At 39.9% G+C, this 13,988-nt stretch overlaps 2 protein-coding genes across 2 annotated transcripts; both read left to right on the top strand.

The window, feature by feature from the left end:
• The first annotated feature begins 1,544 nt into the window (after positions 1–1,544).
• On the top strand, positions 1,545–3,104 carry LOC117807526. Its single transcript, XM_034676847.1, has 5 exons — positions 1,545–1,653; positions 1,792–2,487; positions 2,592–2,717; positions 2,803–2,846; positions 2,966–3,104. The coding sequence occupies exons 1-5, from the start codon at positions 1,599–1,601 to the stop codon at positions 3,083–3,085; spliced, it is 1,041 nt and encodes a 346-aa protein (XP_034532738.1). The 5' UTR covers positions 1,545–1,598; the 3' UTR covers positions 3,086–3,104.
• A 7,026-nt stretch (positions 3,105–10,130) lies between these two features.
• Positions 10,131–11,661, top strand: LOC117807429. Its single transcript, XM_034676738.1, has 5 exons — positions 10,131–10,228; positions 10,368–11,063; positions 11,168–11,293; positions 11,379–11,422; positions 11,542–11,661. Exons 1-5 carry the CDS (start codon positions 10,174–10,176, stop codon positions 11,659–11,661), a joined length of 1,041 nt encoding a protein of 346 aa, XP_034532629.1. The 5' UTR covers positions 10,131–10,173.
• Positions 11,662–13,988: the final 2,327 nt, after the last annotated feature.

Raw genomic sequence — 13,988 nt, 5'->3', positions numbered from 1 at the left:
CTACAACACCTCCCACCTGTCTGTTAACTCAGCCACGCCCCTGATTATGAAAAAAAAAAAAATATATATATATATATATATATATATATATGTCTAGGCCGGGTGCAGTGCAGGTTATGCTAGCTCTTTTAGCTAATGAAGGACAGATGATTAATTAATTTACATTTTAGGATGTAATGATGGACCAAGGGACACATATATACACAGGACACATACACACAGGACATATATATACACACCGGACACATACAGTATATACACAGAGAACACATATACAGACAAGCCACACACACACAGGACACATATATACACACTGGACACATAAATACACAGGACACATGTATACAGAAAAGGACACATATATACACACAGGACACATACACACTGGACACAAAAATACACAGGACACATATATACTCACAGGACACACACAGGACACATATATACACACAGGACACATGCATACACACAAGACATATATATACACACTGGACACAAAAATACACAGGACACATATATGCACACAGGACACATATATACACACAGGACACAAAAATACACAGGACATATATATACACACAGGACACATATATACACACAGGACACAAAAATACACAGGACATATATACACACACAGGACACATATATACACACAGGACACATATATACACATGAGACACAAAAATACACAGGACATATATATACACACAGGACACATATATACACACAGGACACAAAAATACACAGGACATATATATACACACAGGACACATATATACACACAGGACACATATATACACATGGGACACATGCATACACATGGGACAGATGCATACACACAGGACACATGCATACACACAAGACATATATATACACACAGAACACATGTATACATACATGACACATATATACTCACAGGACACATGTATACACATGGGACACATGCATACACACAGGACACATGTTTACACACAGGACACATGTATCCATACAGGACACTTGCATACACACAAAACACATATATACACACAGGACACATGTATCCATACAGGACACATGCATACACACAAAACACATACACACAGGACACTCCAGGTCCGGGGAGCAGTGACTGGCTGCAGTCTTAATATCTATGCAAGCCAGCATCTTGGATCCCCGACCACATCTGAGCTTTATTTTGTCCAAATTAACAAGTGACAGATAGAAGTCACAATTTTATTTACATCAATAAGAAACAAGAACAAAGAAGGTGGGAACAAATTTAATGCAGGTTTAAGGAATTAACAGACGCAGGAAAACTCACAACTAAAAAAATGCTTCTATCAAAAAGGCAGAAGAGGAGCCGGTCCATACAACCAATAAAACTCAGAAACACCACAGCACCAAGAAAAGGTTTGGGCATGTGCGCTCTCTCGCTTGCAATCAAACACAAGAGAGAGTAAGACACCTCAAAGACTCTCACCCAGCAGCACAGCAGTGAGCATGTGATTATGTTTCCTATATCTGCCTTCTCATGTTGGCCAATGAAACGCAGCCTGGTCTGTGAAGAGGGGAGAGACTGTCAGTGTTCTTTCATTCAGAGCAAGGATTCGAGCACGATGACATCTCCAAAGTTTGTCCTCTACCTGACATGTTTGGTGCTCGGGGAAATTGGTAAGTTGCATTTTCATTGCACTATTTTCTTTATTGTTTTTCTATTGAATGTTTTTAATTTGGTTCTAGTCAAGTTCTAGTCTTTTTTAGGTAAAATCCTCTCCAACTACATTTGTTCTGTCTCTCATTTCACTTCAGCTCTGACAACTGCTCTGAAATCTTCCTCATCTGTTCGTCGAGAGAGCCGAGAAACTGGACAGAAACTGACTTTACAATGTTTCTATGAAGATGCTCTTCATAAACATATGCACTGGTACAAGAAAACTCTGGAGGATAAATTAGAGCCCATCTCTGCTGTCTACAAATATACCATTAATGATACTTTTCATGGTGAGTTCAAGCATAATCCACGCTTCTCACTGGATGCTCAAGATGGTAAAAATCATTTGACAATCTCAGATTTGCTCGTGTCAGACTCAGCTACTTATTACTGCTTAAGCTGCAGCTTCTGCAAGATGGAAGTTTTGGAAACCGTTCATGTCAATGTGAAGAGTTTAGGGTTTAAAGTCCCAGCCGTCATCCATCAGTCAGAGTCTGAGACCATCCAGCCAGGAGGCTCTGTGACTCTGAACTGTACCGTCCACACTGGGAGCTGTGATGGAGAACACAGTGTTTACTGGTTCAAAGACTCTGAAGAATCTCAACCAGGACTCATTTACACCAGTGGAGGAAAGAAGGATCAGTGTGAGAGGAACCCTGATTCACAAACGCACACCTGTGTCTACAACTTGCCAATGAAGAACCTGGATCTGTCTCATGCTGGGACCTACCACTGCGCTGTGGTCTCATGTGGACACGTTCTGTTTGGAGACGGGATCAAGCTGGACTTTAAAGGTAAGTGTCTCTGTAGTCAAAGTTCTCTTATCAATCAGAATCAACATGAACACAGAGAGAAAAGCTCAGAGCTCTGTTTCTGATGTCTGACTCTTTACCTACAGACCGGGTGGACCTTCTTGTCTTGGTGTATTGTTTGAGTGGAGCTTTGATATTTGTGACTCTCCTGGTAGTGGTCTTGGCCTTCTCACTGTACAAGATGAACAAAAGGATCCATTTCCTGTCTCAAGGTACGATATCCAACACTGCTTCTTTCTGCCTGTGCCTGCTCAACATGAGTTTAACAATCAACACTTTTTTATGTTTCACCATCAGAGGCTCAAACAAGTTCTTCAGCCCCCTCTGCTAGAAACCTGGAGGTGAGATTATTTCATCTGCTGATCTGATCAATCATCCTTTAAAATGATTTCTAATGCATAAATGATTTGAACTTCTTTCATGATCTATATTGTGATAGACTTTTGTATATTGTTCATAGGGTCACAGAGAAGCAGACAACCTCTTTTATGCTGCTCTGAGCGTTAACAAGCCCAACACATCAAGAAGACAGAGAAACACGACCACAGATGAGTGTGTGTACTCCAGTGTGAAGCAGTAGAAGTCATGATGTTTCATTTCACTCCTTAAAGCTGCTGTGAGAAACTTTTGTTTTGTATTGATTCTGGCGCCCCCCTTGTAGACAAAGTGATACCTCTTATCTCTTGTCCTATACATGCAAAAGTAGTATTTTCAAAAAAAGCCTCATCTTGTTGTGCTCAACAGTCAACTTTATCAGGCAATGTGATTAGTTCCCATGAAAACAGTCAAATAAAGTCTGTTTCTGAAGCAAGATGTCCATCATCTGGTCTGACACCTACACCCCCAGTGCAGTTTCAGGCATTAAACATTACAACAGAGAAGGTGCCAGTGTTGCTGCTGATGGACTTGTTTGCTATTGAAGGTTATAAAGAGGCATCGGTATCATTTTCAGTCTGTTTCTCAGCCAGTTCAAAACTCATCACAGGGCCTTTAAGTATGCCTGGATTTTGATATTTTTAAAGATATGAACTTTGTGAATCAAGTATGTTCTGTTCTACATGCATACATTTATGTCATTATAATCAATATATAAATACATAGAGAAATAAATAAATAAGTCTGTGTGTGTCTGTGTGTGTTAATAAAGGTCTGAAGTCAAGATCATAACATACATTTCACTTCATTCATTTGATTCTCAAATCAAGACACTGTAGGAATGTATTTACTTTGTTAAGGCTGATTTGCACCTCCTCCAAAATTTAACTACGAGTTGGATCAAGGTGGACTGGATCCCGGACATTGGCCGCACATCGTCTGTGTATTTCATCTCCTCCTCTCTATTCTTCATGTAATCATGTCTGTATGATAAACAGTAACATGTATCAGCTGTAGATTACCATAACACGCTCTGAATCTCTGTGGAAAAGTAAACAGAGATCGTAGCGGGCCGGAAGCAGGCGACCGGCTATCAGAGAGACCACACTGTTGCTGTGCGACATGGAAACATCGACGCTCAAGTATGTGGTGCTCATGTCCGCGTCAGCCCCTGCTGCGTAGGGGCGACGCAGAAGTATAAATCAGCCTTTAAGATGGACTTTAAAATTATTTAAACATGTGGTAAAGAATTTGATTAAGTACAATAAACTTACAAAGTACAGTGCTTCAAAAAAACAAAACTACCTTTATCTCAAAAATCATCCCAGTCCTTTTAAGTCCTGTACATGATCTCAAAGGTCCTTCCTGCATAGACTGGATCAGAGCTAAACAAGCTGCTGACTGTTTCAAACATTGATGTAGTCTCAGTGACATCAGCGTTTGGTTTGTGAAGACTTGTTTAGAAGCCTAATGATGGCAGCTTACTGCACTCTTAAAAATGTGAGCAATGGTTACTTAAACAAATTATGGCAAGTGACATGGAATATAAGACATTAGATTTTAATTACAACAAATTTGAATGAAATTAACTCAATTTAAACAAAAAAATGAAGTACATGGTAAAACACCTAAACAGTTTAAATATGTTGGATTTAGTAATTGCATGCCAAATGATGAGTTCAATTTACTAATTCTCTGCATGAAATTGATTTATGTTTACTAAGTATCTAAGTAAGAGTAATTTAGATTTACTAATTATCTGGGAGAGACTGATTTATATTTACTGAATATATGGATAAAAATGATTTGGATTCATTCAATAAAATAAATTAGACCAACTCATATTTAAGCACATTGTCGTTTAAATCTATCCATCCATCCATTATCTTGACCGCTTATCCCATTTGGGGTCACGGGGGGCTGGAGCCTATCCCAGCTGGCTTCGGGCAGAAGGCAGGGTACACCCTGGACAGGTCACCAACCTATCACAGGGCTAACACAGAGAGACAGACAACCGTTCACACACACACTCACACCTACGGGCAATTTAGAGTGATCAATCAACCTGGTAAGCATGCTTTTGGACTGTGGGAGGAAGCCGGCCGGGGATTCGAACCAGGAACCTTCTAGCTGCGAGGCAACAGTGCTAACCACTGCACCACTGTGCAGGCCTTTTGTTTGTTTCAATCTATTCAATCATTTTGAATGTCACTTTGTTGCCGTAATTTTTCTGTATTATTTACACAATATCATACCTTCTTTGTGCCACAGTTTACTTAAATTGGGTCAACAAATCACCATGCATACAAAGAACTGCAGGCATAAACATTTATTTTTGCAAAATACCAACGGCTCAATTGACCACAATATTTTTTTAACCTGACAATTTTAGCTACAAGTACTAGCATGTGCCTTACTTCTACATTACAGTCATGGCCAAAAGTTTTGAGAATGACACAAATATTACATTTTCACAAAGTCTGCTGCTTCAGGGTTTTTAGGTGTTTTTGTCAGATGTTTCTATGGTATAATGAAATACAATTAGAAGCATTTCAGAAGTATCAAAAGCTTTTATTGAGAATTACACAGAATTCATGCAATAAGTCAATATTTGCAGTGTTGACCCTTCTTTTTCAAGACCTCTGCAATTCTCCTTGGCATGCTGTCAATCAACTTCTGGACCAAATCCTGACTGATGGCAGTCCATTCTTGCATAATCAATGCTTGGAGTTTGTCAGAATTTGTGGGTTTTTGATTGTCCACCTGCCTCTTGAGGATTGACCACAAGTTCTCAATGGGATTAAGATCTGGGGAGTTTCCTGGCCAAGGGCCCAAAATGTTAATGTTTTGTTCCCCGAGCCATTTTGTTATGACTTTTGCTTTACGGCAAGGTGCTCCATCATGCTGGAAAAGACATTCTTCATCACCAAACTGCCCTTGGATGGTTGGGAGAAGTTGCTCTCGGAGGACGTTCTGGTACCATTCTTTATTCATGGCTGTGTTTTTAGGCAAGATTGTGAGAGAGCCCACTCCCTTGACCGAAAAGCAACCCCACACATGAATGGTCTCAGGATGCTTCACTGTTGGCAAGAGACAGGAGTGATGGTAGCGCTCGCCTCGTCTTCTCCGAACAAGCCTTCCTCCAGATGCCCCAAACAATCGGAAAGGGGATTCATCAGAGAAAATGACTTTACCCCAGTCCTCAGCAGTCCAGTCCCTGTACCTTCTGCAGAATATCAGTCTGTCCCTGATGTTTTTACTGGAGAGAAGTGGCTTCTTTGCTGCCCTCCTTGACACCAGGCCTTCCTCCAAAAGTCTTCGCCTCACTGTGCGTGCAGATGCACTCACACCTGCCTGCTGCCATTCCTGAGCAAGCTCTGCACTGGTGGTGGCCCGATCCCGCAGCTGTAACACCTTCAGGAGACGGTCCTGGAGCTTGCTGGACTTTCTTGGGCGCCCTGGAGCCTGTTTGGCAACAATTGAACCTCTCTCCTTGAAGTTCTTGATAATTGGATAGACGGTTGACTGAGGTGCAATCTTACTCGCTGCTATAAACTTCCCTGTTAGGCCCTTTTTGTGCAATGCAATGATGGCTGCACGTGTTTCCTTGCAGGTAACCATGACTAACAGATGAGGAACAATGGTGTCATGCACCATCTTCCTTTTAAAGTGTCCAGTCACTCAATCATGACAGATTGATCGCCAGCCTTGTCCTCATCAACACCCACACCTGTGTTAATGTGTGTGACACCTGTGTGTCATTGAAATTATGTTAGCTGGTCCTTTTGTGGCAGGGCTGAAATGCAGTGGAAATGTGTTTTTGGTGATAAAGTTCATTTTCAAGGCAAAGAGGGACTTTGCAATTAATTGCAGTTGAGCTGATCACTCCTCATAACATTCTGGAGTATATGCAAATTGCCATTATAAAAACTGAAACAGCAGACTTTGTGAAAATGTAATATTTGTGTCATTCTCAAAACTTTTGGCCATGACTGTACTTGTGAAAACACGACTCACTTGAACAATCACATTATACATTTGTGCAAATCCAAATTCCTTAATAAAACTAGTCAATTTGCACCCCTAATGTACTGTACACAGTAAATCACAAGGTAAAAGAACAGCTGCCTATTAAGTCAAACACACAACGCCTCTCCCCTCAAATCAATCAATCAATCAATCAATCAATCAATCAATCAATCAATCAATCAGACTTTATTTCTAAAGGGCTTTTCATACAATGACATTGTAACACAAAGTGCTGTACAAGAAAAACAACTTCAAATAGAATAAATTAAGAAAAAGATCCCAGCCCCAGCCCTAACCCCAAACCCACCCCACAACCCTAAGGTTTAACAACACAATATGCAACAATAGTAATAAAAACAATAAAATAAATAAATAAAAAAATCTAAATAATTTGCTGAACGAACTGAGGAAACGCTCTCATGTTATCTTAATGAGGAAACACTGGAGGTAAAATAAGATGTTAAAACTCAAAACAGGAAATTCAAATTACCAAAGTAAAATACATTTCTAAGATAATAAAAGACTAAAATATTAAACCATTAAAAGAAAATAAGATGTGAGACTTACAATAAATAAATAAGTAAATTAATAAATAAAGTAGAATAAAAGTGACTAAATTTGAAATAGATAATAAATAAGTAGATAAATAAATAAATAGATAAAACTGTTAAGAATAAAAATAAATAAAAAATAAGTATTGTTGCTGGATTTTTCTAAAAACAACCACCTGCAACACCAAGATTCAAGCATTAAACAAAGCCTTGACGGTAACCAGTTGAGAGTGACTTAACACTTCCCTTTCATTCTTCAAGGGTCCTTTAGCTTAAGCTAGTAGCTTATTCTTGAGGCTGTTTACTTTTGGGGACAGCTTTGAAGAGTCCAGGTCAAGAAGGAGTTTCTGGAAGACTTCCAGAGTGTACCTGAACTCTTTGGGATAAGCAAGATTGACTGCATATGCCAGAGCGGTCAGGACTTTTATGCCCTCTACAACAATACCGATGTTGTTAGTGTCCTCTGACGTATCAGTCTTGATGTGGTAGATTTTTATTCTCTGTAGAGCAAGGTCCTGCAACACATGGTCTTCATCAGCATCCTGTAATAGCAAGAACATGGCATATTTTAGACTCTACAGCCAAAAGAGAAGGTCCTTTGTCACAGAGTAAAAGTTACAGAGTCTGTGAACTTGGGGTTACATTAGCACAACACCAGCCAGAGCGTGCATGAACATAATAAGAGACTCCATTAAACCAAAATGCAGTAAATTTAAACATTTACTTTTTTGGGTCCTTGCCATGATTTAAGTTGAATCAAAGATGACAGACTCAGACAATTATAGCATCATTTTGATTTACAGCTCTGTAAAGTTGACATGTTTGGTAACTTGCAGTAACGCAAAACAATGCAACTTGGTTATAAATTGTTCTTTGACTAAAAATAATTAAACCAGTCTTACCTTAGGGAAGTTGGCAATGTGGCTGGAGGTAAATAATGGCGGATGTCCAATTATCCATGTGGCGCAAAATGACTTGGGTGGAAGTGCGCAAGGTGTATGAAACCAGATACCTCCAAATGAGTAAAATTTATACATTTTATGCATTTTTGACTTTCCTGATAAAATATAATTAAATTCTACTCAGGGATTCATAGCTGATTTTACTTGGTGAAAACTGAGTAAAATGTAATTAATTAATTATTAAAATGTGTTGAATTCAGCCTAATGCGATTCCAAACTGCACGTAGTTATTTTTATGATGTTTAGGTTACTAAGTTTATTTAGTAAATATTAATTAACCCCAATCCCAGTTTTTACAGTGTGGAAATGCTGACTCATCATAACTTTGGTCAACCTAGAGACAGGCAAGGGGGCGGAGCTGAGGCGGTCCTTTAGCCTCCTGGAAAACAGCTACAACACCTCCCACCTGTCTGTCAACTCAGCCACGCCCCTGATTATGAAAATATATGTAAACATTTTGGCCGGGCACAGTGACGGTTATGCTAGCTCTGTTAGCTAACGAGGGACAGATAATTAATTAATTTACATTTTAGGGTGTAATGATGGACCAAGGGACACATATATACACACAGGACACATATATATATACATGATAAACATATATACACAAAGGACAAATGTATACACATGGAACTTATATACACACGATAAACACATATACACAGGAAACATATATACACACAGGACACATACACAGGACACATATACACAGAGGACACATATATACACACAGGACACATACACAGGACACATATACCCAGAGGACACATATATACACACAGGACACATACACAGGACACATATACCCAGAGGACACATATATACACACAGGACACATATATACACACAGGACACATATATACGCACAGGACACATATATACACACATATACACACAGGACACATATATACACACAGGACACATATATGCACACAGGACACATATACACAGGACACATATACACAGACATATATACACACACAGGACATACATACACACAGGACAAATATATACAGACAGGACACATACACACGGGACACATATATACACACAGGACATATATATATATATATATATATATATATATATATATATACATATACATACAGTATATACAGGACACATACTGTATGTACAGACAGGACACATATATACACACAGGACACATATATGGACACAGGACACATATATGCACACAGGACACATACAGTATATACACACAGGACACATGTATACACACTGGACACATGTATACACACTGGACCAACTTCAAATGTCCAGATGTTTGTGGTAAAACTTCAGTCACTGACATTAGTAAGAATACTTCCCCAAATAGGCCTTTAGCTGGTGAAATCCTGGGTCTTCTTCATTTAACAAAGGGTTAGGATTACATTCAGTGATCATGTCATTGATAGCTTTAGCTAGGTTTATTTGTGGCAAACTTTCAGGTCTCAATTTCTGAACCGAATCAAACTAGTCAGACTGAGGAAGAACTAGAGAACATAAGCCTCAAACAGACGTTGGTCAACCCCCTGACGTCACTGGGCGAAAGAGTAGCATCTAGAGTAAACAGGAGAGAGAGAGTTAAGACACCTCAAAGACTCTCACACAACACCACAGCATGCAACAGTGAGCATGTGATTATGTTTCCTATATCTGCCTTCTCATGTTGGCCAATGAAACGCAGCCTGGTCTGTGAAGAGGGGAGAGACTGTCAGTGTTCTTTCATTCAGAGCAACGATTCGAGCACGATGACATCTCCAAAGTTTGTCCTCTACCTGACATGTTTGGTGCTCGGGGAAATTGGTAAGTTGTGTTTATTTATATACGTATTTGTTTTTTACTATTTAATGAATGTTCACTTTGAATTCACATTTTTCTAAAGTGGGGACTCCTCATCAGAGTAACAATAACTACATTTGTTCTGTCTCTTATTTCACTTCAGCTCTGACAACTGCTCTGAAATCATCCTCATCTGTTCGTCGAGAGAGCCGAGAAACTGGACAGAAACTGACTTTACAATGTTTTAAAGGAGCTGCTGTTTATAGATATATGCACTGGTACAGGCACACTCTAGAGTACAAATTAGAGCTCATCTCGTCTGTCTTCAAATATGAAGCTAATGATACTTTTCATGGTGAATTCAAGAACAATCCACGCTTCTCACTGGATACTCAAGATGGTAAACACCATTTGATAATCTCAGATTTGCTCGTGTCAGACTCAGCTACTTATCACTGCTTAAGCTGCAGCTTCTGCATGATGGAAGTTTTGGAAACCGTTTATGTCAATGTGAAGAGTTCAGGGTTTAAAGTCCCAGCCGTCCTCCATCAGTCAGAGTCTGAGACCATCCAGCCAGGAGGCTCTGTGACTCTGAACTGTACCGTCCACACTGGGAGCTGTGATGGAGAACACAGTGTTTACTGGTTCAAAGACTCTGAAGAATCTCAACCAGGACTCATTTACACCAGTGGAGGAAAGAAGGATCAGTGTGAGAGGAAGCCTGATTCACAAACACACACCTGTGTCTACAACTTGCCAATGAAGAACCTGGATCTGTCTCATGCTGGGACCTACCACTGCGCTGTGGTCTCATGTGGACACGTTCTGTTTGGAGACGGGATCAAGCTGGACTTTAAAGGTAAGTGTCTCTGTAGTCAAAGTTCTCTTATCAATCAGAATCAACATGAACACAGAGAGAAAAGCTCAGAGCTCTGTTTCTGATGTCTGACTCTTTACCTACAGACCGGGTGGACCTTCTTGTCTTGGTGTATTGTTTGAGTGGAGCTTTGATATTTGTGACTCTCCTGGTACTGGTCTTGGCCTTCTCATTGTACAAGATGAACAAAAGGATCCGTTTCCTGTCTCAAGGTACGATATCCAACACTGCTTCTTTCTGCCTGTGCCTGCTCAACATGAGTTTAACAATCAACACTTTTTTATGTTTCACCATCAGAGGCTCAAACAAGTTCTTCAGCCCCCTCTGCTAGAAACCTGGAGGTGAGATTATTTCATCTGCTGATCTGATCAATCATCCTTTAAAATGATTTCTAATGCATAAATGGTCTGAACTTCTTTCATGATCTATATTGTGATAGACTTTTGTATATTGTTCATAGGGTCACAGAGAAGCAGACAACCTCTTTTATGCTGCTCTGAGTGTTAACAAGCCCAACACATCAAGAAGACAGAGAAACACAACCACAGATGAGTGTGTGTACTCCAGTGTGAAGCAGTAGAAGTCATGGTGTTTCATTTCACTCTTTAAGTTTGACTGGATTTTGATATTTTCAAAGATATGAACTTTGTGAATCAAGTATGTTCTGTTCTACATGCAAACATCTATGTCAATAGAATCAATATAAAAAATCCATAGAGAAATAAATAAGTGTGTGTCTGTGTGTGTGTGTTAATAAAGGTCTGAAGTCAAGATCATAACGTACATTTCACTGCATTCATTTGATTCTCAAATCAAGACACTGGTAAGAATGTATTTATCTGTTAAGATGGACTTTAAAATTATTTAAACATGTGGTTAAGAATTTGATTAACTGCAATAAACTTAAAAAGTACAGTGCTTCAAAAAAACAAAACTACCTTTATTTAAAAAATCATCCCAGTCCTTTTAAGTCCTGTACATGATCTCAAAGTTCCTTCCTGCATAGACTAGATCAGAGCTAAACAAGCTGCTGACTGTTTTAAACATTGATGTAGTCTCAGTGACATCAGCCTTTGGTTTGTGAAGACTTGTTAAGAAGCCTAATGATGGCAGCTTACTGGAAATGCTGACTCATCATAACTTTGGTTGACCTAGAGACAGGCAAGGGGGCGTAGCTGAGGGGGGCCTTGAGCCTCCTGGAAAACAGCTACAACACCTCCCACCTGTCTGTTAACTCAGCCACGCCCCTGATTATGAAAATATATGTAAACATCTAGGCCGGGCGCAGTGCAGGTTATGCTAGCTCTGTTAGCTAATGAGGGACTGATAATAAATTAATTTATATTTTAGGACTTAATGATGAACCAATGGACACATATATACACAGGGAACATATATACACACGATAAACATATATAGCCTACACTGGACACATAAACACACAGGACAAATATACACACAGGACACATATACACACAGAACGCATACACACAGGGCTCATACATACACAGGACACATATACACAGAACACATATATACACACACAGGACACATATATACACACAGGGAACATATATACACACAGGACACATATACACACAGGAAACATATACACAGGGCAGATATATATGCACAGGACACATATATACACACAGGACACATTTACACACAGGACACATATACACACAGGACACATATATACACACAGGACACATTTACACACAGAAAACATATATACACACAGGACACATTTACACACAGGACACTAAGGAGATGGTGGTGGATTTTAGGAAGAGAGGCCACACCCCTCATCACCCCCTCTACATCGGAGGTGCAGCTGTGGAGATGGTGTCCACCTTCAAATACCTGGGCCTGCACATCTCCAATGACCTCACGTGGTCCACCAACACAACCAGCACAATAAAGAAGGCCCACCAACGCCTGTGCCTTCTTAGGAGGCTGAAGCTGGCTGACCTCAGCCCTGCTGTCCTGACATCTTTTTACCAGTGTGTGGTGGAGAGCACACTGACAGCATCCATCACTGTCTGCTATGGGACCTGCTCTGTGGCTGACAGGAAGGCGCTGCAGCGAGTGATTAAATCTGCTCAAAAAACTTCAAACAGCAGCCTCCCTTCCCTGGAGGACATATACGTCAGCAGGTGCAGAGGCCGGGCGTCGCACATCATCTAGGACCCTACCCATCCAGCACAGGGACTGTTCACCCCCCCTTCCCCTCAGGCAGAAGGCTGCGCAGCCTAAAAGCCAGAACAACAAGGCTAAGGTGTATCTTCTTTCCAGAAGCTGTGAGACTTGTGAACTCTCTTTAGGTCTGTTCTCTGCACTTTACCGCTGTGACTGCAAGCACACATCACTGCACTTTCTCGCTGGTTTTAAACTACGTTTTTATATTTACTTACTGCAGGCTTGAAGTTATGTATTTATTTCTTTATTTATAGAGTCTACTTTTAGCTTGTTATCTATTCTGTATGCTGCTGGACCTGAGTAATGTGTTTCAATCCTTCATGTTTTTAAATGTGACTGAATGACAATAAAATGAACCTTGAACCTTGATATACACACACACGACACATATATATATATACACACAGGACATATATACACAGACAGGACATGTCTATACAGACAGGACATATATACACAGACAGGACATGTTTATACACACAGGACATATATACACAGACAGGACATGTTTATACACACAGGACACATATACAGACAGGACACATATATGCACATAGGACACATATATCACACAGGACACATATACAGACAAGACATATATACACAGGACATATATATACACACAGGACACATACACACAGGATACACATAGGACACATAAACAGACAGGACACATATATATGCACACAGAACACATACAGACAG

Source organism: Notolabrus celidotus, chromosome 23, assembly GCF_009762535.1.
Source record: "Notolabrus celidotus isolate fNotCel1 chromosome 23, fNotCel1.pri, whole genome shotgun sequence".
NCBI classification, from domain to species: domain Eukaryota; kingdom Metazoa; phylum Chordata; class Actinopteri; order Labriformes; family Labridae; genus Notolabrus; species Notolabrus celidotus.
The sequence above is the reverse complement of the archived record's forward strand: the minus strand, read 5'-3'. Positions and strand labels throughout refer to the sequence as shown.

Coding starts and splice junctions, on each gene's coding strand:
- LOC117807429 (XM_034676738.1), top strand. CDS start 10,174: ATGACATCTCCAAAGTTTGTCCTCTACCTGACATGTTTGGTGCTCGGG. Junction 10,229..10,367: donor TTTGGTGCTCGGGGAAATTG/GTAAGTTGTGTT, acceptor ATTTCACTTCAG/CTCTGACAACTGCTCTGAAA. Junction 11,423..11,541: donor CCTCTGCTAGAAACCTGGAG/GTGAGATTATTT, acceptor TATTGTTCATAG/GGTCACAGAGAAGCAGACAA.
- LOC117807526 (XM_034676847.1), top strand. CDS start 1,599: ATGACATCTCCAAAGTTTGTCCTCTACCTGACATGTTTGGTGCTCGGG. Junction 2,488..2,591: donor GATCAAGCTGGACTTTAAAG/GTAAGTGTCTCT, acceptor CTTTACCTACAG/ACCGGGTGGACCTTCTTGTC. Junction 2,847..2,965: donor CCTCTGCTAGAAACCTGGAG/GTGAGATTATTT, acceptor TATTGTTCATAG/GGTCACAGAGAAGCAGACAA.